Source organism: Leopardus geoffroyi, chromosome C2 (assembly GCF_018350155.1).
Source record: "Leopardus geoffroyi isolate Oge1 chromosome C2, O.geoffroyi_Oge1_pat1.0, whole genome shotgun sequence".
NCBI classification, from domain to species: Eukaryota; Metazoa; Chordata; class Mammalia; order Carnivora; family Felidae; genus Leopardus; species Leopardus geoffroyi.
The window spans coordinates 73611655-73636689 of record NC_059333.1 but is presented as its reverse complement, the minus strand read 5'-3'; the positions used below and the strand labels follow the sequence as shown (position 1 = coordinate 73636689).

At 51.8% G+C, this 25035-nt stretch overlaps 1 protein-coding gene across 1 annotated transcript in view; it reads right to left on the bottom strand.

Annotated features, from left to right (window-relative positions):
- The window catches only part of XXYLT1 (xyloside xylosyltransferase 1), a 169886-nt gene that overhangs the window by 131168 nt on the left and 13683 nt on the right, over positions 1 to 25035 (bottom strand). The window contains exon 2 of the mRNA XM_045502545.1: positions 7960 to 8107. Within this exon, the coding sequence (XP_045358501.1) occupies positions 7960 to 8107 (148 nt within the window). The remainder of the gene's footprint in view (positions 1 to 7959; positions 8108 to 25035) is intronic.

The window sequence follows — 25035 nt, the reverse complement described above, 5'->3', positions numbered from 1 at the left end:
AGCAATACCCAGGATACCTGGCTCGGGAGGACGGAGGAGATGATGGAGTCCAATACCTGCATTACTAGCTGGGGAAACTGAGGCCAGGAGAGAAGTGGAGTTGGACAGCCTACATCCTAATCTCTTAGTCACTAGGTGACTTTGCTCTAATGACCTCCCCTCTCCGGGCTTCATGTTGTCCATTTGCAAAACTCACACATTTGACTCCTGCTCGCGCACGGAACTGTTGGGGGGCTAGACAGGTAACGGATCTGCTCGACCGTTCAACAATCCCTGCTCCTTGCAACCCAGTGTCATTCATTATCCAGGGGCAGACATAACCTCCGTGGTATGTGTGTCACACAGCAACGGGACAATGTGATGTCCCGCTCCAGCTCTGAGATGACAACTGGCCGGACCACCTCTGGGGGCATTGCACCCCACCCCGCACAGTCCTCTCCACCTAACTAGGCACCGGGTTTCTCCTGCCGGCAAGTGGGGGAGATAGCCGTTGGTGACCAGGACAGCTGGAGGTGTTTCTAGATGGCCTAGCCTGGGAATCACTGCCTTAGGGGCACTGATCGGGCATCCACACTTCACAGATGAGGTAAGCCAGGCGGGAGAGGGGTACGAGGTGGGGCAGCTGAGCTCTGATGCCTCCACTCTGCCCACTAGCCCCTCCTCACAATGAGGGCAAAAGCTCTGCTATTTCTCCTGAACTGTGTGGCTTACATCCTGCTTCTCACTTTGATCGAGCTTGGCCTCACTTGAGGCAAAACTGAGTATTCTCTACTCACCCCAAAGCCCCAGGCACAGGGCTAGGTCCCCCCAAAGTGCCAGCACAGGGCTAGGGGCAGAGCTGGCCCTCGGTTTTTGGTTGATGGACCCACAGGCCAACAGAGAGAGGCTTCCACAAATGCTTCAGAGGCCAGGCCTGAATGGGAAGCCTGGAAACATGAACACAGATGGGCCAGCATCTAGCCTGAGCCAGGGAAGTGCAGGGATGCCCTCGGTGCACATGGGGGTGGGAACCGTGGACTGTAGACAGCACTGGCTGGGAGTCAGGGAGCCTGTCCTGCCCTTGCTCGGGTAGCCACTGTGACCCTGGAAAGTCTCTCCCTCTCTCTGTGCCTCAATTCCCTTCAGATGGACATGAACACCCTTTATAAAGATGGGGGCGTTGCAACTGAGGGGTGTTTTGTGCACAGACAGGCAGAGACACCCTCTTTCTCACCTCAGCTGCCCCCTCCTCAGTGTGCCCTAAACAGAGCCGGTCAGAGCGCCAGTCCTCACGCCCCAAGGATGACCCCACCTGACTCCTCCCAGGCACATAGAGAAGTCCAGACACCAGTGCTGCTGAAGTCTAGACACTACAGCCAACGCCTGTAGGAACCCTGACCCCAAAGATGCCAATCTGCACCACAGGCCAAGTCAGGAGAGTTCTCCATGCCTCAACCTGCTAGAGGCAAACCAGCAGAAAGGGGGCACAGACCCGAGGGAGCAGTGGCCCCAGGCTCCACTAGGACCCAAGATGTGTAAACCATCTATGTCATATGGAGCTGGTTTTGTCCAAAGCTCATCAGAAAATCAATCAACTGGAATTTTTTATACTCCCTACTCGAACAGAAACCAGGGTTAAAAAGGGTCAAGGGCCCAGGCTAGTCTACAGAGTCCAAGTGGAGGCACAGCATGGCTAAAGCAGAGCGCTATGCTCAGGTCTGGGCTCCAGGGCCCCTAGGGGAAAGAACATGAGGCCTAGGAGAAAAACAGAGTTTTGTGACCTTTCCAGGGCTGAGATCTCACCAAGGTCTGAATGAGACAGTTGGTCTCCCTCCTCCCCACTTCCTTCTGCCTGGACTCAGGGGTTTGTCAACATAAGCCTGAACCTACCTCCAAAAGGCTGAGGAACATACAAGGCTCCAAAATACCTTTTCTTCTTCCCTTGCACCTTTCCGTCAACCTCATTTATATATTCAACAAATATATTATTCATCTCATTCCCTTGGAGCATCTATCTCAATTCAGTGCACAGAGGAAAGCAATTAGATGGGGCTAACTCACACTAAAGTGAAAAGGACTGGCAGGCAAGTGGTTCCATGACAGGAATAACTGCATGATTTGGCAGGAGTTTACAACCCCTAATTGGAGCTCCAAATGGAAGGCTATTTGCTCTGCCTACTCTCATAATTCTACATCCTCTTGTTCTGGCCCCACAGAGCTGCTAAAAGCTGCAAGTTAGGTCATAACTTCCCACAGTAGCCAGCGTAATGCCACCGTAATAACCTCTGTAGCCCTGGGACTCTCGTGGAAAGGGGGGAGGGGCGATGCACAGGCGGGGGATGCCTGCCAGGTCTTGCCTTCCATATGTGTACATGCTTGGTACACGTAGGCATGGTGCACACTCACATATACAAAGGCACGCTCTAGATGAGCTGCTGCTTGAGGCCAGGGAGTCCACCCGTGGGTCTCTCACGGCCCATCCATAATGCCCAGTGATCCACTCCCCATCTCAGACACATCAGCCTTCCTAAAGTACAAGTCTGGTCAGGTACCTCCAAGTCAAAAATGCCCACAAAGACCCTGTCTCCTATGGACAAGGGCCAGCCCCTCAGCCTGGCATCCAAACCTCCATGACACATGCCAACATTTCTTCGCCCATCTTCTCTCCCACTACTTTCCAGCATGTGCTCTGATATGTTCATCACAACAGGCAGGGCGCTATTTCCCAAACACACGCTGTAACTTCCCAGTTGCCTCAGCTGCTCGCTACCCATTTCAAACAACGAACCTTTACCCACCCTTCAAAGTCCAACTCAAGGATCACCTCCTCCACGAAGCTCTCCTCTTTCATGCCAATGCCTGAGACTCATCCTTTTCTGAAACCCTCAGCATTGTGTGGCTCTCCCTTGTGGTTTTCTTCACATCCCACCCTAACTGCCAGACCACACCACCCACCCCACTGCCATGAACCCATGAAGCGGCAACCTGGCAAACATATCCGAGACACCCAGAGTGGCCAGCACCGCATCACGCACACACTAGACCCTTGGCAAAGAACGTCTACTGGCAAAGGATTAAGCGCAGGACAGGAGAGCCTTCCAAGAGAGACTCCTGGGGCCTCTGGCCAGCCTTACACACTGCTGATTGTCTGGGCACCCGCCCTCCCTGCCCAGGGAGAACACCACAACCACGGACCAGGCATCATGGCTCAGCCTCAGTGACGCCTGTTTTTATGGCCCATGTTGCTCAGCTGGAGCCAGCAGCTCCTCGGAGCCATGTGACACAGGGGAGGGAAGCCGGCAGTCCCCGAGGACCTATTCTTCACTCCCTGTAGCTCCAGCTGGGTAAAAACTGTTTTCTTTTCCATTACATAAAGATGTTTCCAATGGTGACAAACCTACCAACAGATAAAAGCCCTGTGGGTGTGATTGAGGAGCGGAGGGAGGCTGCAGGTCAGTGGCAGGACTGGCCAGCCAGCCACACGTGACCCCTCCAACAGGCAACGGAAAGGGAGACCAGCTCTGACCTAAATCAGAGCCAGCACGTTCTGCTAGCAGGGCGCCTCAGTCCTCGCTCTGCAGACACGGTCTGGGGGGGTACTGCTCCAAAGGGGGACAATCAGAGCAAAAACACATGGGGTTAAATGCACCCCACCCAGCCAGGGCCTCTGCACAAGGCTGCAGTGAGGAAACCAGGTTTCGTAAGCTTTATGGGGCTGCAGGGGTGCAAGAGGCTGGACATTCAGGTCTGGCCATGAGAATAAGCATGGGACGGTCACCAGAACCCAGGCTGAGAGGCCCAACTTGCCCTACAACTCAGAGCAGTGCCCTGACCTCAGTTCCTTGCTTCCTATCCTGTTGGTATGCAGCTACCCGAGGTCCCTCTGAGAGGGCAGACATCAATGGGCATAGAAAACCATGCAGACCCTCATATGTACAGGCTGATGAGACGGGGCAGGGGGTAGTTGACACAGGCTGGCTTTGTAAGGATCACCTTTGGCCCAGTAACTCCACCCATGGGGAGTGATCATAAGGAAATAATCCTAATTAGAGAAAATAATCTTTATGTATGTGTATATTAATCACAGTGTAATTTGTGATTGTAGAAAAAAATAAAAAGTGTCAGATAGCTGAGAACAGGGAAACGATAAAGTAAACTAAGTTTCATCTACTCAATGGAGCCATTCAAAAATTTTTCAAAGACTATGATTACACAGATAATAGTGATGAGTGACGTAATTGAAAATGTCACAATACAGCTACACTTGCACCATTTCTTACATTTTTTGAGTTTAAATGTTCAATTGTACATTTTGATATGTACAAAAAGACTGAGAATGTTTGGAATATATGCATAACTCCCACTTTGCCTAAGTTTTTAAAAAGCTATGTGCTGGAGCACTTACGTGGCTCAGTCGGTTGAGCATCCAACTTCAGCTCAGCTCTGGATCTCACAGTTCATGAGTTCGAGCCCCGGGTCGGGCTCTGTGCTGACAGCTTGGAGGCTGGAGCCTGTTTTGGAGTCTGTGTCTCCCTCTCTCTCTCTGCCCCTACCCTGCTCATGTTCTGTCTCTTTCTCTCTCAAAAATAAATAAACATTAAAAAAACATATAAAAAGCTACATGTTGGGAAAATATTAGAAGATAGTCTGTTTATGTAGTAAACGGGTAACTTTTTCTATTTTAATGTAGTTTTCAGGTATTCTTTTATGAATAAAAGAATATGAATAAAAGAATCTAGTTTCTTTTAAACTAGAAAAAGAAGTAAACATATTTTAAAGGTAGCTCAGGAACAAAAGGGTGACCCTTAGGCTCCAGGAAGGGGAGGGTGACGAGAGGGTTCAACACAGAGAAATAACCCGCATGTCTGGGGCAAGCACCAGATAGGACCTCCTGAGACAGAACTCAGAAGAACACAAGCTTTTCTGACCCAGCCTTCCTGGGTGGGACCAAGTGCTTATGACCCACCGCACTCCCTTTCTCATTATCCCAGAGGAAAAAGAACTCTGTGAAAGAAACAAAATAACCAAAGTAGCCAAAATGCACTAATTACACAAGAACAAAACCAACAACAAAGCACAAAACAGCAGTAATTTCTATGATTAAAAAAAAAAAAAAAAAAACCAACGAATTTCAAAAAGGCAGCAATAAGGAGCCATGACAAACTCAAGACAGCACTAACGGTGCTGGAAAACAAAGCATCCTTCCAAAAATTGCAGGATCTGGCCGGCAGGGGTTCCGCGACACCGCCAAGTGCTGTGCGGCAGCCAGACTGCTCAGCAGAGACGCCCGGACTCCGCAGGAACTCCCAAGACTGCTCATTCCATTCTACGACTATCAGATTTTAGTAACTCCCAGTAACTCTCTTCTTAGGAAGTGGACTCTGGGCAGATGTAAAAGTGAATCTCTGGCAACACACTACCTACCATCCACCTAAAGAAGGGACTCCGTGTTTGGGCACATCAACTCCTTCCCCACCTGACACCGGCCCCTCAGAGGCGTGATCCCACTTGGACGGAAACTGAAATCTGATCTATTGCAGACACAGCAAAGCTCTGGCCACAGCCTTGTCCCTGCAGACATCGCCCCCCTGGGCAAGGCCAGGCTTTAGGGCAGGGCCAAGTCAGAGAGCAGAGGGGTGGCAGCCTGGGGCTCCCAAACTCTCCTCATCTCCCTGGTCCTGCCTAGCGCTGTGAGGCACATGTAGCGTTGCTTTGACCATCCCCAAGGAGCTGTGTTTCCCCTACCTCTGGGTGGCCCACAGCATGACCTGGCCTAGAGTTCAGCACATGCTGGGTAGTGACCTACCAGCTGATGAGGGAGTGGGGGGTGGGGGATGGGATGGAGGGAGGGGAAAGTCAGGCAGGCCTCCTCCCAGATCTCCTGCTGTCCTTTGTCAATTCTTCCCTCAAAGCATTTCGCTGAGCCAATCACACATGCAGGACAAAAGGGCTGGAGCCAGGCCCTAACGGCCCATCTAGCCAAGACATTTCAAATTAGTTTAATCACAGAATCCTTTACCAAACAGGATCCTGCTCCAAAGCTTCACTTATGCAGCAATCAGGATGGACAGTGGAGGTAGAAGAGAGAGGTAGGCTAGGGTAGAACCCCTCTGCCCTCAGCCTCCCAGAACCGCAGAAACCCACGGGGGGATGCCTGTAAGCCTGGACTCCTCTGAATGCAAGCCGAAAGAGCTCACCAGATCAGCCCCCTCATTTTGCAGGTAGGGAGCCTGAGGCCTAGAGAGGCAAAGTGGCTCAGCAAAGGCACACAAGTGGCTGGTGGCAGGGCTGGACTAGCACTTATGTCTGTGTCCTCCCAGAATCCAGGACAGCAGGAACCACACCTTCCTCCCATGTGCATCACCCACGGCACCAGCACTGGTCCTGCCCAGAGGGATGCGATAGAAGGAGCTACTATTTGGAGAAGCAGCCCTCCAAAGTCAGACTGACCGGGGCCCAAATCCCAGCTCTGCCACTTAAATGGCTGTGTAACCCTGGGCGAGTCAACTCCTCGGTCTCCCAGCTATGACGGCACAGGGCGGGTGGGAGGACTCGGTGGGCTCACAGAGCTGCACTGGCTTCTGCGAAGAATCACAAATGTTACCTCTTCCTCCACGCCCTCCTCTCTCCATCAGACTCTTGCTCAGTGACGCTTCCTGAGCCCTTGCCTTCCAGCTAAGAGAACACTCAGAGGCCTCTGTGTGTGCAGGGATTTGCCTTGTGGAGACAAAGTCACAGCCACAGTGGGTGGGCTAGAATTGCCTGTGGAATCCAAGGACACCACACTGCCAAGGGGAACCCAGCTTCAACCTGCAACTCCTGAGCTCCTGGCCAACAGGCCCCTTCAAACACTGGTGGCTCCTGACCCCGCCTTCACATCTGGTTTGCTGGGCCAGAGCAGCGGGCCTCCACCAAATGGCCTGGCTGTCCCCCTGGGGGATCAGGTTCTGCCTGGTCTGATTGTTGGAAACCCATCCAGTCACAGATCAGGTCGCAGCTACCCCAAGAACCAGGAACTCCTCTCCCCATCCCAAAAACCTCAGGCCACGGTTCACCAGCCCAGAAACTGGAGGGAATATTCAGGGCTCTAGAATCAATCAGGGACCACTGGGAGGAGGAGAACCCAGCAGCCTGGGACACTCCACCAACAAGAACCCTCCAAGGGTTCTAATCCAAGGATGACCAGACCTGCCAGTATTTCCACACAAGCCCAACCTATCACAGACCAGACAATCAATCTCTTCTGCCCCAGAGGAACCAAAGCCCAGAAAATCCTTTGATTGTGCATCGAAGTTTCAGAAAAATCTTAGTTATAATTTGCACCTCTCACATCTAGATTGGATTTTTTTTTAATTTTTTTAAATGTTTATTTTCGAGAAAGAGACAGAGAGAGAGAGTGAAAGCAGGGGAGGAATAGAGAGAGAGGGAGGCACAGAATCCGAAGCAGACTCCAGGCTCTGAGCTGTCAGCACAGGGCCTGACGCGGGGTTCCAACCCACAAACCGTGAGTTAACGACCTGAGCTGAAGTAGGATGCCCAACCGACTGAGCCCGAAGACTGGATATTTTAAAGTCAGATAAGTACAGGTAAAAACTAGAGAGAACAGGATCACAGATTTGGATGGAGGATTCTCCAGTCCAACCTGCCATTTTACAGATGAACAAACATAGTCCCAGAAGAGAGTGTGTGTGCAGGGAGAGAGTCAGGCCTGGAGCCCAGATGTCCTGCCTGAGTCTGGGGATACTACACCGCACAACTCCCACTGTCCTCGTGAATGGGCTGCAGCGTCTATGCAACCCAAGGCCCTGCCCTTGAGTCTCTGGCCAGGAAGTTCTCCCACACAAAAGGCGTGCCTGGCACCCTTGTCTTCTCCTTCGTGCCTCAGCGGAGCTCTCCTCTCTGAAACTGGAGAAGCACTGGAGCCAGGGGAATAGACGCAGAAGTCAAAACCCAGGGCTGCCGCCCTGTAGTCCAAGTTACCTTTGGGCATAATCTGATGCATGGCGACCGAGAGGAAGAAGATAGAGTCGCTGTAGTAGGTCCCTGAGCCAGCACTGAAGTGCTTCTGCATGGCCTCCACCACCGGGAAGAGCTTGTCCGTCAGCACGCCGACATCATGGAAGACAACCTGCGGCAGGACACGAGGAAACCACAGGAGTGAGCAAACTGGCTGTAGACACCCGGCACGCGCTGCTTCCCCTCCAGGGGCCATGAGCAGGGCGTCCCAAGCGAGAGTTACGAAAACGAGGAATGACAGCCAGTCGGCAAAGAGTTAGCTGTGAGGATCGGGACACCACATGTCAGAGTTGTGCAGGCATGCATGTTGGGGGGCACGCAGTAGAGGAGTGGGAGCAGTCCCCAGTCTGATCTCTGCTTCTGAACTCCAAGCTGGGCCACCCTGAAACTGGAACCTGTGTTAAAACGTCCGGTCCCGAGATCCCGGACCCGCAGCGAGTCTGGGCTTTGCCGCCACCGGTGGCCGCTACAGGTGTTGGATGCTCTACCTCCCTGTCCCACAGTGTGAATGGGGACAGGGCCACTGGAAAACGGCCCCGGGAAATGCCTAGTGCTACAGCAGACTCATCCATAAATGCGACGAGCATTTCCTAAGGGTCCCCGACACTTTGGAGGCGCAGTAAGAGGTACAAGGAATAACCAGGCACCGCTTTCTTAGGGTCTAGAAAGGTCACCAGCTGCTGAACCGAGCTCTGCAATTTATGGAGCACACACAGCAATGCCTGTGACAACCCAGGACTTCAGCGAGGCAGATGTCACTATTATATCTCTATTATAATTACAAATTATTGTAGTTACAAATGAGAAAGAAGATGTTCAGAGAGGGGACACTTGCCCAAGGTCACATAGCTACTAAGTGGCAGGGCAGAACTTGAACTCTGAATCTGGTCTCTAGATTCCACCAAGTTTCACGATCTTTCCACTACAAATGCATCCTTTGTCTCAACAGTGACGGCATCAGCATGACCAGGACCCTAAGGAGTTGGCTTTTCCTTGTTTGACATCATTCCAGATTATAAATCCGTCCCACCTGTAGCCCAGCCTCACACAAGCTACCAAATTACCACACACTCCGCTCACACAGGCCTTGCACGGTCTCCCTGTTGCTCCGTGTGTTCCCCAACCTATAGAAGACTTCCCTGCACAGCAGTAGCACTCAATGCGGCCCAGGCCAGAAGCCTGGATGTTCCTCCTCCTCTCTCCTCAGCCCTCACAAGAGATCTGCTGAAGGCCCCTTTCCCCTGGTAACAGGACAGGACAAGCCTGCCAGGTTGCCACTTGCCACTCAGCCACCTCTATACCAACTCCAGGGCACCAAGAGCTGAAGGAGAGGCCCGGCGAGTCCCCCGACTGGCTCACTCACCTGGTCAGCAGCTCTGCCAGCAGGAGAAAAGACAGGAGGAGAAAAGGTGTGGGTGGTGCCCCAGAAGTCCTCAAGTGGGTGGGCTCCATCCCGTCAACTACCTCTGCCCCTCCCTTTGCTCTCCCAGGCTCAGTTTGTCACCTGCCCAGCCTGCATCTCCAGAGCCTTCAGGTGCCAGATGGCTACAATAACCACCTCTCATGGCCCTGTGGTAGTCGGCGAACCTCCCTGTCCCCTTCTCCCTACTTTAGGTTGAGCTCTGGGCCAGAAACCTGTTTTCGTCTTAACTCCCTTAAGTGTTTGCTTTTGTCTGTAAGTCTGCTTAAATCTCAGAACACCATTAAACTTAGAAACACTTTCAGATTGTGTTAGCTTCATCATTCCTGTATCTCTTTGCAAGTCTTTTAAAAATGTATTCACGTTTCTCCCCTAATGAACTATTTTCCTTTATCCTTTTCCTGGCTCCTTTTTCTTTTTCGTGACTTCTCAACCTGAGATGGGGAATCCTGACCAGTTCTGCTGTTCCCCGACACAGATGGCAAATGATGCCTTTCACCTCCTACACCAGCACCCCCGCGCTCCCCTCACCCCACCCATGACTTCCAGGCTGCATGAGCAACCACAGACCCTAGGTTTCCCCACCTCCTGCCTTGTCCCCTCCAAACCAGCCTCTATTGTGCCTCTCGAGCAACTTTCCAAATACCCAAATTCACTTTCCTCTCTCCTTGGCTTCAAAACCTCCAGTGGCTCACTGCCATCGGTTACTGTCTAACTCCTCAGCAAAGCATCAGAGATCCTGCACTGGTGATTCTGGATGCCCGTGACACCCTCCCTCCTCTGGAGACTGGGCAGAACTGAACCAGGCTGTCCCCACCATGTCCTGCATCCTTGTATATCTGGAACTCCTCCCAGCCCCCATGTGTCCAGTAAACTCTTACCCAGTCTCCCAACCTTGCTCAGACATCAGCTCTGGCCTTGGCTCAGCCTCCCACAATTCATCACACCCTCCTCTGCACTCTCTATCACACAGAGAGAGGTTCCACTTCCCCATCTGACTCTTCTACAGATCTCCGCTTCTGTGTCTGGTAGATGAGGGGCTGGGGCCAGAGGCTATGACTGCTCTGTGCCCCGTGCCCAGCCCCTAGCCATCATAGAGGACAGGCCATCATAAAGGTTTGTCAAACTAAATGAACTTACTAATTTAGTAATGAAGGCGCTAAACCAACCTGAGATGATACAGAATATGGATAACAGAATATCTGTTATATGGAAATAATAACACCTACCTCCTAGGATGGCTTTTAGGACTGCCTGGGACAAGTAGATAAAGCACCTAGCTCAGAGGCTGCTACACTGCACTTACTCCTAAGTATTAGCATTCTGCCCCCTGTCCACATCCTCGGTCCCCTGAATCCCCTCTCCTCGCAGATCAGTCTTAACTCATAAGCCAGCTTTTCCCTCGGAGCCTCATTACACCTCCAAACCATGGCTGGAAGGAGGAATTTGACAAGAAGCTAGAAGCTGACAAGAGGGCTCTCTCAGAAATGGAAGCCTCTGTATTCATTAAAAAGGAAGACAGAGAACGGATATATACAACCAAACACACACACACATACACGCACAGAGGAGAGCCTGCCAGAGCTAGGCTGGGAGAGACAGGTTTCAGCAGCCAGCTTCTTCCCCCTCCCCGGGCCCCCACTTCACCCCAAAGCTTCACGGGAGACAATTACCTCCTATCAGCATTAATAGATTTATGAGGACAAACTGTACTCAGCACATTGTTCCAAATGCTGCACAGTGAAGCAGCCCGCTCCAGTGAATATTTCATATAATAAATCTACTTAAGGACAAATTAATATGTTCCATGGACACGTAGCAAGAAGCAAACCACAGACACTACAAGTGTGAATCAAAACACCCAGGCCTACCAGGGTCTAAAACCAGTTTGCAAACTGTGATCTTCCAAGGGCAGGGGCAGGGTCTGGCACAGTCTAAAGTCCCCAGTCCAGCCCCGGGTCTGGTGCCTGGCACCGGGAGGGGGGAGGGGGGGTGGTGCAGTGAGGCAAGAGGGGTGCAGTGAGGCAAGGATGAACTGAGGGAGAGGGGCAGAAAAAATGTCACCCTTTCCTCTCTTCCTTCAAATCCCCAACCTCAGGGGCTGTGGGAAGAATCACCATACAACCTAGAAAACCAGGAGGAATATAAAGTGACTCCCATATTGAAGGCAATTGGCCAATGAGATCTCAAACAATGGATTGTACAAACTTGACTCTATAGTTTGGGGGAATTTAGATTAAAAAGTCAGGGGCGCCTGGGTGGCTCAGTCGGTTAAGCGTCCGACTTCGGCTCAGGTCATGATCTCACGGTCCGTGAGTTCGAGCCCCGTGTCGGGCTCTGTGCTGACAGCTCAGAGCCTGGAGCCCGTTTCAGATACTGTGTCTCCCTCTCTCTCTCTGCCCCTCCCCTGTTCATGCTCTGTCTCTCTCCGTCTCAAAAATAAGTAAACGTTAAAAAAAAAAAATTAAAAAAAAAAAAGATTAGATTAAAAAGTCAATCACGGGGCGCCTGGGTGGCGCAGTTGGTTAAGCGTCCGACTTCAGCCAGGTCACGATCTCGCGGTCCGTGAGTTCGAGCCCCGCGTCAGGCTCTGGACCGATGGCTCAGAGCCTGGAGCCTGTTTCCGATTCTGTGTCTCCCTCTCTCTCTGCCCCTCCCCCGTTCATGCTCTGTCTCTCTCTGTCCCAAAAATAAATAAACGTTGAAAAAAAAAAATTAAAAATTAAAAATAAATAAATAAATAAATAAATAAAAAGTCAAATCACTATTTGTAACTTTTATTGATTTATTTATATATACACACTTAAAACTAAAATCCCATTACTTATAAAATACTGTTTTTCCCACACCCAACTTACAAAATGATTTCTTTAAGCTTTTCATGGGCCTCAATATTAGTGCCTTTATCAACCTGAGTTGAGTCATCCAGAGCCATTTTCCAGAACACACCATTCTTGTCATCCGTTTAAGATGTTGAATACAGGGGCGCCCGGGTGGCTCAGTCAGTTAAGCAACCAACTTCCGCTCAGGTCATGATCCCGCGGTTTGTGAGTTTGATCCCCGCATCGGGCTCTGTGCTGACAGCTCAGAGCCTGGAGCCTACTTCAGATTCTGTGTCTCCCCCTCTCTCTACCCCTCCCCTGCTCATGGAATCTGTGTCTCTCAATAATAAATGAACGTTAAAAAAAAAAGATGTCGAATACAGCTTCTTGTGATTTTACGTGGGATGGTGTCATTGGAAATGGTATCCCAACCCACAAGGATCCATGTTCATATCACCAAGGCAGTTGGGTTTTTTATCAGCCTATAATTACCTATCTCTAGCCACTTACTATCTTCCTTTTATTAGTGATCTTAAAGGCTTACTCGTATCAATATTCTACACTTGTAATTATGAAATCAAAACCCCAGGAATAATGACTAAATCTGTGTTAAATGTATTTGCCTCCTTTTATTTTTAATTAATTCTGTCAAGTGACTTCTAGAAGCACTTAAATTCAGTAATGACTGAGGTTGTTTCAGGCTAAGGTGTTCTCAAGCTGTACTTTATTGTTCAAATAAAGCATGTAATTGAGAGAGCACTGTGTAATACAAGAGACTCTGGAAACACCCAACTCTTTTGAAAAGGGCAATTTGGGGATGCGAGAAGAGGGGAAGCTTGCCTCGTATCTACCATGCACAACATGTTCTCAACATTTCCAACGTGAGGAGACCAAGGCAAACAGGATGGCTGGTGCCAGGCAGAGGTCGACGTCTCTGCCAGCCTGGCCCCGGGCTTGCAGGCATAGACAGGCCATGGAAGACATGGAAGACATAAAGCAATGCCACGCCTTAGCGCAACTTGGTGGAGAAAAGTCATTTACCACTTGGCGTGCCCTAGTGGGAGTCACGTCACACAATGATCCTGGAGCCAAGAAACGAGGTAACAGCGGCTGGCTCTGCATACAGACACCGGGCTTCCAGGAAACACCAAGGCAAGGTCTGCCTGAAGAACAGCACCTCCTCCAGCCGCAGACACGGTGCCACAGGATGGCGACATTGCCTCCCCTCGCTCAGCCAGAGACTGTCCCCAGAAGAGATGCTGGAGGGAAGAATGACAACACAAAGCTCTGGGAAACCACCCAAATCTAACATTCCTGGTGCACCTGCCACAGGCCGGAATCCATGTCCCGCAGGAACAGCAAATGGGTGTCTGCTTGCCCCAAGGGGCTGCTCAGAGCACTGGGTAGGAAGCCTTCTGCACCTATGTCTGGACTCATGCCACCACCAGCACCGATGTCCAGCAGTGGGTGGGCAAACTCACCCCCCAAGAGCTACCCCCCAGTGCTATGGGTGCCCAGTTCCAGCCCCTCCCTAATGTGACTTTTGTCACTTCTGCAAGATGTCCTAGATGTAATTTAATTTTGCCAGGCAGAAGCACAAACAGCTGAAGAGGAAAAAAGAAGCCTGCTCATCTAATTTCCAAAGAATCCCCAACATCTATTCTCATGACCCACTTTACTACTGGCTCAAAAGCTACAGCCCCTCCTGCCATCCTCACGACAAGGTGTCCAGTTGCTACAAAACATTGTGTCTGGCTCCCTCCCCACCCTCATCTCCACCCCACACTTACTGCACCATCGGAAGTTTCCAGATAACCAGATCTGCAGTTAACGTGCTGGGACTCCTAGAAGATTCCCAACATTTCAGCAGAGTCCATTTCCCCAAAACCTCGATCCAGCTAGGGAAGGAGGGACAAGGAGGAAACACGCTGTAAGAGAAACAGGTCCAGCACCTACAGAAGAGACCCCTGGACAGTAGGTGACTCAGGGCCGAACAACATCAACCAGCAAGCGGCAGCCCCACTATCAGGAGGGGATCCAAGGCTCTCCAACTCCAGTGTGCAGACTCCTGGGTCCTCGCCCCAGACACCGCGAGTCAGTTTGCAGGAAAGCTCAGGAATCATTTCGAAACTGCCCCGAAGTGATTGTACTGCAGGTGGTCCTCAGACAGTGTGAGCAGCGCCCCACTGGACTCAGTGCCAATCACATGGCCTCAGGGTATTGGTTGGGCTCAGCTCTGGAAATCACACTGCAGGAAGGCTGTGGGCAAACTCCCAGAGCATGTCCAAAGGAGAAGACCCAGGTGGCAAGAGGTCCCGAACCTCTTCACCTGAGGTGCGGCTGGAGGACCCGTGGGTATGTGCCCCGGTGGGTAGGGAGGAGAGGACTATACAGTCTCACACACGTGCCAGGTCACTCTCCAGCTCCTCTGTCTCTCCTCACTCATGTTTCCACCATGTTTTATTTTCTTGCCTGTAATGGAGAGGGGGTAAATGTCAAAGGTAAACCCCTACCTGCTTTCAAACCTCAATTCTCTGTTGACTCAAGAGCCCCTAACAAGGGAATCAAGCATCAGCCCCGAGGAAGAGCAGGCCACCATGACAGGAGGAGAGAAGAACCCAGAATAAGGAACCGGACACAGTGCCTTCTGTGTGCCCAGTGTGGCTGCACCAACATGTCTTACCCTTTGCCCTGTGACATCCTCCTCACCTCCAGTGCTAAGGGGGTCTCTGGCAAGCAGGTAAGGAGATAAAGACCTTATAGCATAGCAATGTACACAGATTGTGAGGTTGACAATAACAAGGAAAAGGTTGGAGTGTCTTGTAGGTGCTTTGCTCTGTAGACCTTCAAACACCCGGGCCCTCCCAGGGAATTTCCAGGATGACCCCAAGGAACTACAGCAAACCACCGGGAAAGAGCCACATCCTTGGAAGGCGAACACATGGAGAGGAGTGAAGAGAGACAGAAGGAGTGGCCCAAACACTCCTCCGTGGCTGACTATGAATGAACCATAAGGTGGTTCCAAAAGAAAAATGGAAGCATGAAAAAAATAAAAATAAAAAGGTCAATGCCATCTTCTGGACTCTGTGTTCATGACCACCTAATAGTGACATTAGACCGTGGCTTCTCGACCTTCCAGATATTCTTGACACGGCTGAGGGGCTCCATAACCAGAAATCTGTAATTTCTACAGCACAATACATCCAGCCAGTTTCACCTTGCCACTCGTCACCTGCCACCCGGCCTCCAGGCCCCAGTTCCCTCCTGTCAACACTTAGCAGTCAAAAACAAATGCCCTAGTCACTCCCCACTTTTTCCAGCACTCACTAAAGAATACATTTAGTGATCTCTTTAAAGCAGTCCCTACATAGTGGTTATAATCATTCCTTAATTTACCTCTTTTACAAAAGAGGAGGTTTTGTTTTGTTTTGTTTTGTTTTTACATTTAATGCTAAATTTTCTGGCAGTACGAGCCAATTTTCTACAGTATAATGTTTTCCACCTCAAAAGATAAGAGAAGGTAGGAGACAGAAGGAAAACAGCCAAAGGATGGAAGAGATGGAAGGACAGAGAGGAAACTACAGCATCAGGATTGTGCTGTGAAGTCTTAGGATGTGCTGTCTGGTCTATCTACTCACCGAGAAGTCCACTAACTGTAGACCAGTTGGGTCTTCTTCACCAGATTCCTTCATCTGTTCTGTTTGTGTGGTAATCTCCCATGACTTTTGACTTCCCAAAGAACACCGCAGTCTTACCAAGAGTGGCACCCAAAGGGACACACTTAGCCAGCTCCAGCTTCAATGTGACAGGCAGGAAGTGGCCCCAGGCAGGGGGCCTGCCCCACGAGGTCCCCACTCCCCTCTTGGCTCTCTGGCAGGGGACACAGCTGGAGCCCAAGCAGGGATCCATGGTACCCTCCTAGATCGAACCAGTCAGACTCCAGGATGGCCTCCACCATTGGCCACCTTTCCTAGGTTTCATGAAACCCCTTGCCCAGTGCTTCCCTAGATGTGGCAAACCCCTTGGGTGGGAGGGAAGGGGGCAGGGGAGTACAAAAGATACTTCTAAGGGGCATGCAGACTACTCACTTTAATACTTATGGACTGATTTTGGTATGTAAAATACTAGAAAATTAGCGAAAACACTTCAGAACTATGATTTCACAGATAACGCCTAAAGAGAGGAAAAGGAAAAAGATGTAAAGAGGAGGAGCCGGTTTAAAATACACATTAAGTAGGTAACGCGGCAGGCAGTTATGGGATTTGGGCAAAAACCGTGAAGGAAACGTTCCAATGACCTGACTCTGGAGACACTGCTCCGTGTGCATCACCTCTTTTCGTGGGTGAGATGATGTGTTTAAAATGCCAAGCACAGCACCGACAGCCCGGAGGCGTTCTCAGCCTGAGCGCCTGCCTTCCCCAAGGTCGGCCTGGCTGGCGTCAGAAGTGGATCTCCTGGCTCCTCCAGGGCCCCTCCACCAACCCCTCCTGCAACCTCCAGCCAAGAGCCCCGCCCCCACCCCAGGCACGTCAGGGCACCACACTCCTCTAACCCGCCAGCCAGGCGCTGGCACCTGCACATCGTGGCACCACGAGGAAATGAGACGAAACGTGTGTCAGCAGCAACGTGGACAAATAGGAGCTCATCCCACCCTCGCCGTGACCGTGCCCTCCATAAAGGGGACGTCGCCCGTCCAAGGCCACCTGCTGGATGGCTGAGGCCCAGATCTGAGCCCAGGCCTTTTTGATCCTAGAATGCGAGCAACCTGCCAGTCACGGGGGACTGCCCTCACTCCAGCTTTCTTCTTGTATTCCCTCACTGGGGGCAGAGCCCCACTGACTTTCCAGCCTTCTGGAAGCCACAAGGCCGTGCCTGAATGACGTCTAGCGTAGAGGCCCTCGTGCCCCTAAGCAGCCTTTCCCTGGAGGGTCCCGAATCCTGCACTCCCCCCAACCCCACTGCTTGTGCCTGTTCAGGCCACCGTCCTCTCTCCTCTGGGCCAGGACACCAGCCTCGTAACGGGTCTCCCCTTCGTTGTGTCCTCCACGCAGTGGCCAGAGTGGCTCTTCTCCACTGAAAACCCAGCCACAGCCCCTCCCATCACCAGTCAAAGCCAGCATCCTCACCGGCCCTTCTGTGTTCCTCCCGTAGGGCCTCCAGGCTGCTCCCCCGCTGCCACACCAGGTGACCTGCCACCCTGGCCTACACTCTTCCTCATGGCTGTGTGACCAGCTCCACTTCTTCAGGCCTCTGCTCAAATGCCACCTTCTCAGTGACGGTGTCCCTGCCTATCAACTAGAAATTATGACTGCCCCACACCCCCGAGGCCTCTCATCCTGCTAATGTACTGTGTAACTTACTCACCTCCTAGAACATGGCACAATTTCCTCATTTGTTTATCATGGAACAAGAAACAGATGAAATGAAACCCAGCCCCTTTTTGAGCCTCTGTCCAGGCAGCAATGTCGACAAATGTTGCTAGCTCATTTAATCCTCTTCCTGCCAGAATGTGAGTTCCACAAAGGCAGGACATTTGACTTGTTCTGCCTCTTCTGTTCATTGATACACCCAGCATGTTTCAATGTCCTGGGGCACTGCTGGCACCTATCGGACTTGCAGTAAGTATGGCTCAGTGAAGGTTTCACAGAGCAGCCACATTGCAGCTATATGGAACTTAAACATGCTCATCACCATGAAAGCAGCGTTCCTTTGCTCTGGCTTTCCTGAGTGTCCCCCAAGGACCAGCAGCAGCCCTCGGCTTCCCCTCTGTTGGTATTAATCTGCTTTGGCCCTAAGCCCCTGGGATCCAAGGATCTTCCCTCAAACTGTATGAGAAAACAGACCACTTCACTGAGGGGATGGATTCACAGCACAGGGAAAAGACCGGTCACCAAGGAGCACCAGGCCACTGCCACCCTGCAACAGCAGGCCCCCAACCTCCACTCAGAACCCTCCCCCCCACTCAGCTGCCAGAGGCTCAGGCCTACCGGCCGGTGGCTAGGAAAGTGGAGACCACTTTGCTAATCGCGAAAGTACAAGTGGGAGGGCAACGTGTGTGGAGCCAAGCGGCCACATGGGTCACTGATGCAACCCTCACGTTTCAGACAGGGAAACTGAAGCCCAGGGAGGGGAAAGAGGCTCTCCCCAGGTTACACGGCAGGTCACTGCCCCACCGCCAGGCCCTGTGCCATCTCAGACAGCACTGCAGCAGTGGAGGTGAGACTCAGGAAAAGGGTACTCCACCTCTAGCCGGAGGCACCCTCCTCTCTGCGCTCTGCCACAGAGATTCTGGAGATGCTGGGGAACACTGGTCCAAGTCTCATCGTGACCAGAACACTCAGGGTGGTGCTAAGGAACACTCAGGTTTGCCCTCAAAGTGTCCCTCCTATCCTATTCCGAAAGCGGTCCTCAAGGTTCTACTTCCTGACACAAAGACAGCAGGACCCACACCAGGAAAAGGAATCTGCGCACCAAATGCTCGGGAGAACGTGGAGTGGGCAGGGAGCCCCGCCCGGGGCGGGAGCTTACCAGACCTCGGAAAGACGCGCGGACTCCTGACCAGGAGATGCCTGTCCACACGTGGGCCCTGGAGAAACTCGAGCACATCTGTACACGCGGACACGTACCTGACGTTCACTGCGGCGAGGTCTGGGGTGACAAAAAGGGAAGAAGCCAGCCACCTCTAGCAGGAAGATGGAGAAACGGGTCTGCCCATAAGGAAATCCTACACAGCAGTCAAAGTGCATGAACAAGACCCATGCGTATCAACTTGGATAAATCCCGAAACCATACACTGAATGAAAAAGAGAAATATCAAAAGGACATATAGAGAGTATGTTTATAACTGTTTAAAATATAGAAAGCAATAAAAAATACACATACACATTTTTGGGGACACATATATATGTGGCAAAAGTACAAAATCACAAATTCCACAAAGCTCACCACCTTCTCATGTATGCTAATGAACACCTCTGGAGGGGTAGGATGGGGAAGAAATAGGAGTGGGCTTTAAACTAGAGCTATATTTTATTTCTTAATAAAAAAGAATCTGAAGCAAACATAGCAAAATGTTAGCACCTATTTAACCCATATAGTATAAACATAATCTGTTACACTTTTTCTGGATTTTTCTCTGTTTTGATGCGTCATAAATTTTCAATGTATAAAAAAATGAAATACTAAAAAATAGAAGAATACAAAGAGGAAAGAAAGCAGGGTTGCAAAATGTAAATTAGCTGAAAAACTCTGTAGGATAGAAAGCCAACAGAGTGGGCAACTGAGGAACGTTACTGCTGGGTCCTGATTTTCAGATAGAACTTATGGGCACAGGACCCACTCTGGGCCATGAGGTATTCCTTACAGAGAGTCAAGGAAGAACTCCAGGGAACAATTCAAAAGAAGGAAAACACCACACACACAGAGATGTTCTCTGTGGCATATTTAGAGTGCGAAAAATCAGAAACTCCCAAAACAGTTTACAAGAGAAATATAATAATGCACTACAACCAGACAAACAATAAACACGAGATAAGACAGAAAGATGGGAAAACATTCTTGAGCTGCACCATCACGTGTGGGTCCCACAGTAAGTGAACTGAGCAACCAAATGTCCCAGCTGTACCAAAAGTATGCCTGTGGGTGGGCAAGACTCAAAGGCAACATGGAAGAATAAAGATGGTTTATTAGAATTAGAGGCATAGTTTTATACTCTCACAGAAGCAGGTCATGAAGGGCTCTCAGTGGCGTCAGCTCCTTGCTCCCACCTGCCCACTCTCCGCCCCCCCCAACCCACCCACTCTGTCCCCCCAACCCACCCACTCTCTCCCCCCAACCTGCCCACTCTCTCCCCCGCAACCCACCCACTCTGTCCCCCCAACCCACCCACTCTCTCCCCCCAACCTGCCCACTCTCTCCCCCGCAACCCACCCACTCTGTCCCCCCAACCCACCCACTCTCTCCCCCGAACCCGCCTACTCTCACCCCTGCAACCCACCCACTCTCTCCCCCCAACCCGCCTACTCTCACCCCTGCAACTCACCCACTCTCTGCCCCCAACCCACCTACTCTCTCCCCCCCCAACCCACCCACTCTCTCCCCCCAACCCACCTACTCTCTCCCTGCCAACCCACCCACTCTCTCCCCACAACCCGCCTACTCTCTCCCCCTAACCCGCTTACTCTCTCCCCCCACAACCCACGGCCCAGGGACCATGCAGATTCCTCGAACGGAATGCTCTCGTGGGGCGGTAAGAATCCCCTTCCGTAATTCCAGGCTATAGCAAGCCCCGCAAAGATTTCCATAAATCCATTCCAGATGCTACACATGTCACAGAAAAGGGCTCGGGAGTCAACAGCTCCGGAAACCAAGAGGTTAAGCAGCAGGGTCATCGTATTTCATCTCCCAGAGCCAGCTGCTTGAGACACAGCTTTTGCTTTAGGTAAAGAGAAATGTTTTCATATTGCATTTGTTCTCACAGTCTAACAACTTTCTGAGCGAGCCAGATTAGTTCATAACTTCAGTTGCGCACGTTTCTGATCAAAGCAAAAGCTGTTCCATGAGTCTGAAGAAGTAAACGGAATCAACCTCCAGAAACATCTTATGTCCTCCGCAAATACTGCCCACTAACCTCAATTAACTGTTTAGCTGTTTGCTCTTCACTAATGAAGGGAGTCACTAGCTGAGTTGAGTTTTAAACCGGCACACTTAGAAATGATGCTCTCAGACAACTCACAGTGGTGCCTGCCATCAGCTCACACCAGGAGACTCCATGGTAGACCTCAGGGTGACCAGTCTCCCTGAGGCTGGGCACTGTGTGACCACGCTGCCAGGGGGCAGCCCACATGCCCAGCCATTGCCCCTTGCCTTTCCACAGGCACAGCTGGACCCCAGTGGGTGATCAGGGACCTGAGATTTTGGCTATGACTCAGATGTCAGCAGTGGCTGACCAAGGATTGCCAGTTCTCCAGCGCTCCATTCCCAGGGACCCAAGACCAAAGTCCCGCCAAAATGACAATCACAGGGCACTGGTCCACTTCCCTCCTGGGGTATTTCCAAATCACTGTCTCCTCTCCAGGAGCCATTCTCTTGAGCAGAAAGCTTGTTCCTTTTCCACTGGGAGGAAACTGGGGACCGCAGGGTGTAACCCCACTGGGCTCAGTGACCATCCTGCTCTTACTTGGCATGTACACAGGATACAATAAAGTACGTGGGCCAGAGGATCTCTGTGCCAAACTTGCCCTTTTAGGAGACAAACCTGAGCGTCCATGCAGCCAACTTGGGTGTGGCCACCTACAGCCGGATCTGACCTGTGACACTGGCTGAGCAGAGCAGATGCAGACCAGCAGTGCAGGCACATGAGATGGCATTCGAGGGGTGGACCCAGGCAGGGTCTGGCTGCTGGAGGTCAGGACACAGACCTGGATAGGACTCATGGGGAATAGGGCAGCCATGCCCAAGGCCCACAGAAGACATCTAGTATGTGCTGGGCACAGACAGATCCTTTAATTCCATCCCCACAACATTTTGAGGCAGGTGCAGGTAAGGAAGGAGTTCAGAGAAGGCAAACAGCTACCCACTGCCTCCTTGAGGGATCCTGACCCATCCACAGTCAGCCCCATACTCATTCAAGAAACGCATGCCCGCCCACCCCCCCGCCAGGCTGTATTGGGAGGGGGAGCAGACATGCACTGCACCCTTGAGGCTTCCCATGTGGCAGCTTCACCAGCACTGCACACGAGGCCTTCAGAGAGAATGGGCTCTGCAGGTGGGGTGCTTGAGCTGCACCTTAAAGGCAAGCTGGGCAGCAAAAGAGCGGAAAAAGAAGTACCCTGAGCGCCTACTGTGTGCCATGCGGATCAGCTTATGTAATGGAGAGCCCGCTCCCTGACCCCCAGAGATCCTCATGACAGACACAGCAGGACTGGGGTTGACGGGGTGCAGACCCCGCAGGAGACGGCAGTGGGATTCCTTACACCAGCCCCCCGGCTCTGGGGCCTGCACCCAAGGAGACCCACTCAGCTTCACCGCGGAGCGGCTGCTCAGTGGGGTGTGAAGCAAAGCCAGTCTGTGTAAACGACACACAGACATGTGCAGGGGCAGGGTGGGCGAGGCCCGAAAAATCGGTCGGGCTACGAACAAAAACAGAAGACAAACAGGCATACGGAGACCAGCACAATCCAGGACTGGCTTCAGAAACACAAAAAAAGGAAGGCAGGGGCAGGAGACCTGGGTTCCGGCCCTGAGCAAGTCGCTTGGCCTCTCTGGGCCCCGGTTTCCTCATAGGTTACATGAAGGGACAGGACTACACAACCTGTCTAGTTCTCTCCAGCGCTGACCTCCGCTGACTTGCGGCCAAACCAGGGAGGTGGGGTTCCAAGCATCATGGTCCTCTGAGACCTACATGCTCACAGAGGCTCCCAGCTGGTTCTATAGGCAGAACCTGGAGGAGGGAGGAGATCTGCCCCACACAGGCTCTGAGGTTCCCCTGCCCTTCGCAAGCCACCCAGTGGGCCCCCGACCTACTGACAAGGGGAAGAGGCCCCAGCAGGCAGCAAGCACGGGGCACCAGGCCTCCTGGGATCCCCAGCCCTCACGGAGCACTCCCTTTCAGAGATAGAATGACCCACCAAAATAAACAGACATCACAGGCACTAAGGCAGAGTGCTTAAGAGGCAGAAAGACTGCTCAGCCCCTTTAGCTGTATGGCTGTGAGCAAGCTACTAAACCCTCTTCGGGCTCAGGATCTGTGAAACCTCTGCCTAGGGGAGAATACCTCCCTCCTCACAGGTCTGATCACTCTGAGGATTAAATAGAGGGAGGGGAGAATTTGGCACGGCCCCTGTCACTTAAATGACAACATTGTGGCAATGGCTGCTATCAACAATGACAATGGTAAATGTCTGAGAGAGTTTGCATGACTCCACACTCCAAGCCAGGGGTAGAGGCCGAGATATGAACCAGTGTCTCCCAGAGAGGGAGGGAAGAGTCAGCAAGGAGGACCTGGTCAGAGCCATTCCAGGAACTACCCCAGAAAGAGGTGAACCGTGGCTTTAAGACCCACCCCCGATCTCTTACCCTCGCACTCAGAAAAGGTCTAGGAAGGACCTTGTTCCTTTGTAATTTCTAGCACCCAGTTTCCACATGCCAGGGAGACAGCCATGGAATATTATTCAGGGCTGAAACGTCCCTCCCCATCTTACAGATGAGACACTGAGGCTCAGAGACACTGAAAGGCCTTGTCAATGGCATCCAGGGTCAGAGAGAGCACTAGAACCCAGGAACATGATACCTGGGCAGGACTCTGCCCACCACACCTCAGCTCAAAGTGTCGGCCCCAGGTACCACCTACCAGCTGGGGGCTCTGGGCAGATCAAGAGGCCACAGCAGCCCTACCCTCTCTACCTGCATAAGGTGCAAGAGGTAAGTAAAACCCCAGGACAGAAACACAAGCCAAGCCCCTTCCACCTCCCCTAGACCAGCATCAGTATCTCTTCTTAGTAATACAAGGGAGATAGTTCTGAAACCCAAAAAGAATCTCCAACACACACCTGGCTCTTCCCAGCTGGTCTCAGGTTGGACAACTTCCTGTCTGGAGAACTTATAATAAAAGGCACAAGGAAGGCTTCTTTAAATCAAGAGGCTTCCATAGATGGCCAAGGACTCCAAATGTTGGCCAGACACGTGCTGACAGAATGTTGGAGAGGAACACGGACGCCCAGCAGCCCACTCCTCACTTCCCAGAGGCCCCAGGAGACAGCCTCACAGCCTGCATTTGTACTTCGGTGCACAAGTATGCCGGCAAATTACCTCCTCCAGTTCAACAAACTTGTGCAGCCTCACTCTACCCTGAGCCCTGGGCTACACTACATCCTGGAAACACAGAATGAAGGAAGACACAGCCCTGGCCTCCAGGAGCTTGCAGAGGGGCCGATTTCAGAACAGTGGGAGCTCAGAGGAGAAGGGCCAACATAGAGATGGTCAGGACTGGCTTCCCACACGGCTGGAGTCCACCAGAGCTTAATCTCGAAGAGTAAAAAGCTAAGCAGATAAAGAAGGGAGGGATGAGCGTTCCAGGAGGGGAAGTGACTGAGCAGAGTCTCAGGGGCATGAACGGCTCAGGGTGGACCAAAACTCTGGACAACTGAGTAAGGTAGAGCACTGTCAGAGAAGGCCAGGCCAGGCTCTGTGGCTCCTTCTGACTGTTCTGGAGTCCTGATTGCCCACGCTATGTCTGACCACCGCCAACCAGCCAGAAAGCCAAGCACTCACTCAGCCAGATGGCCCTTCTCCTTCTGGTCATGACTCTCCTGCCAGGTACAAGAGACAAGGCCAGTCTATTGCCCCAGCTGCCTCAGTTTCCCCCTCTGTAAGATGGGGAACTTACTATGCATGCCCACCCCCAAAGCTCCCTGACTGCCACAGACAGACCCTACATCCTCACAAGGCCAGTCTCAGGCACACCAGGAGTCCCCTGCCCTGTGTCTTCCTGCCCCCCAGACATCAGGTGGTCTGGGGCACCCTGAGCAAAGCTTGCACTATGCCTAATCCTGCACAGGTTTTTCAAACAATGACTAATCCACTTGTCCATCTGCCAAAGCCTACAAAGCCCCTCAGACTCCCACACTGACCAGGACTCAAAGAGCCTGGCCATCTGGGCAGGTTTCACAGAACTACATCCCAGACTACCATTATGATCTGGCAAGAGCAAGGGCCCCGCACAACACTCAATGGAGTATGAGCCACAAACGGTAAGGCCCAAGACCCTGCTAGGAGGGATGGGTGGGAAAGAGGGATATG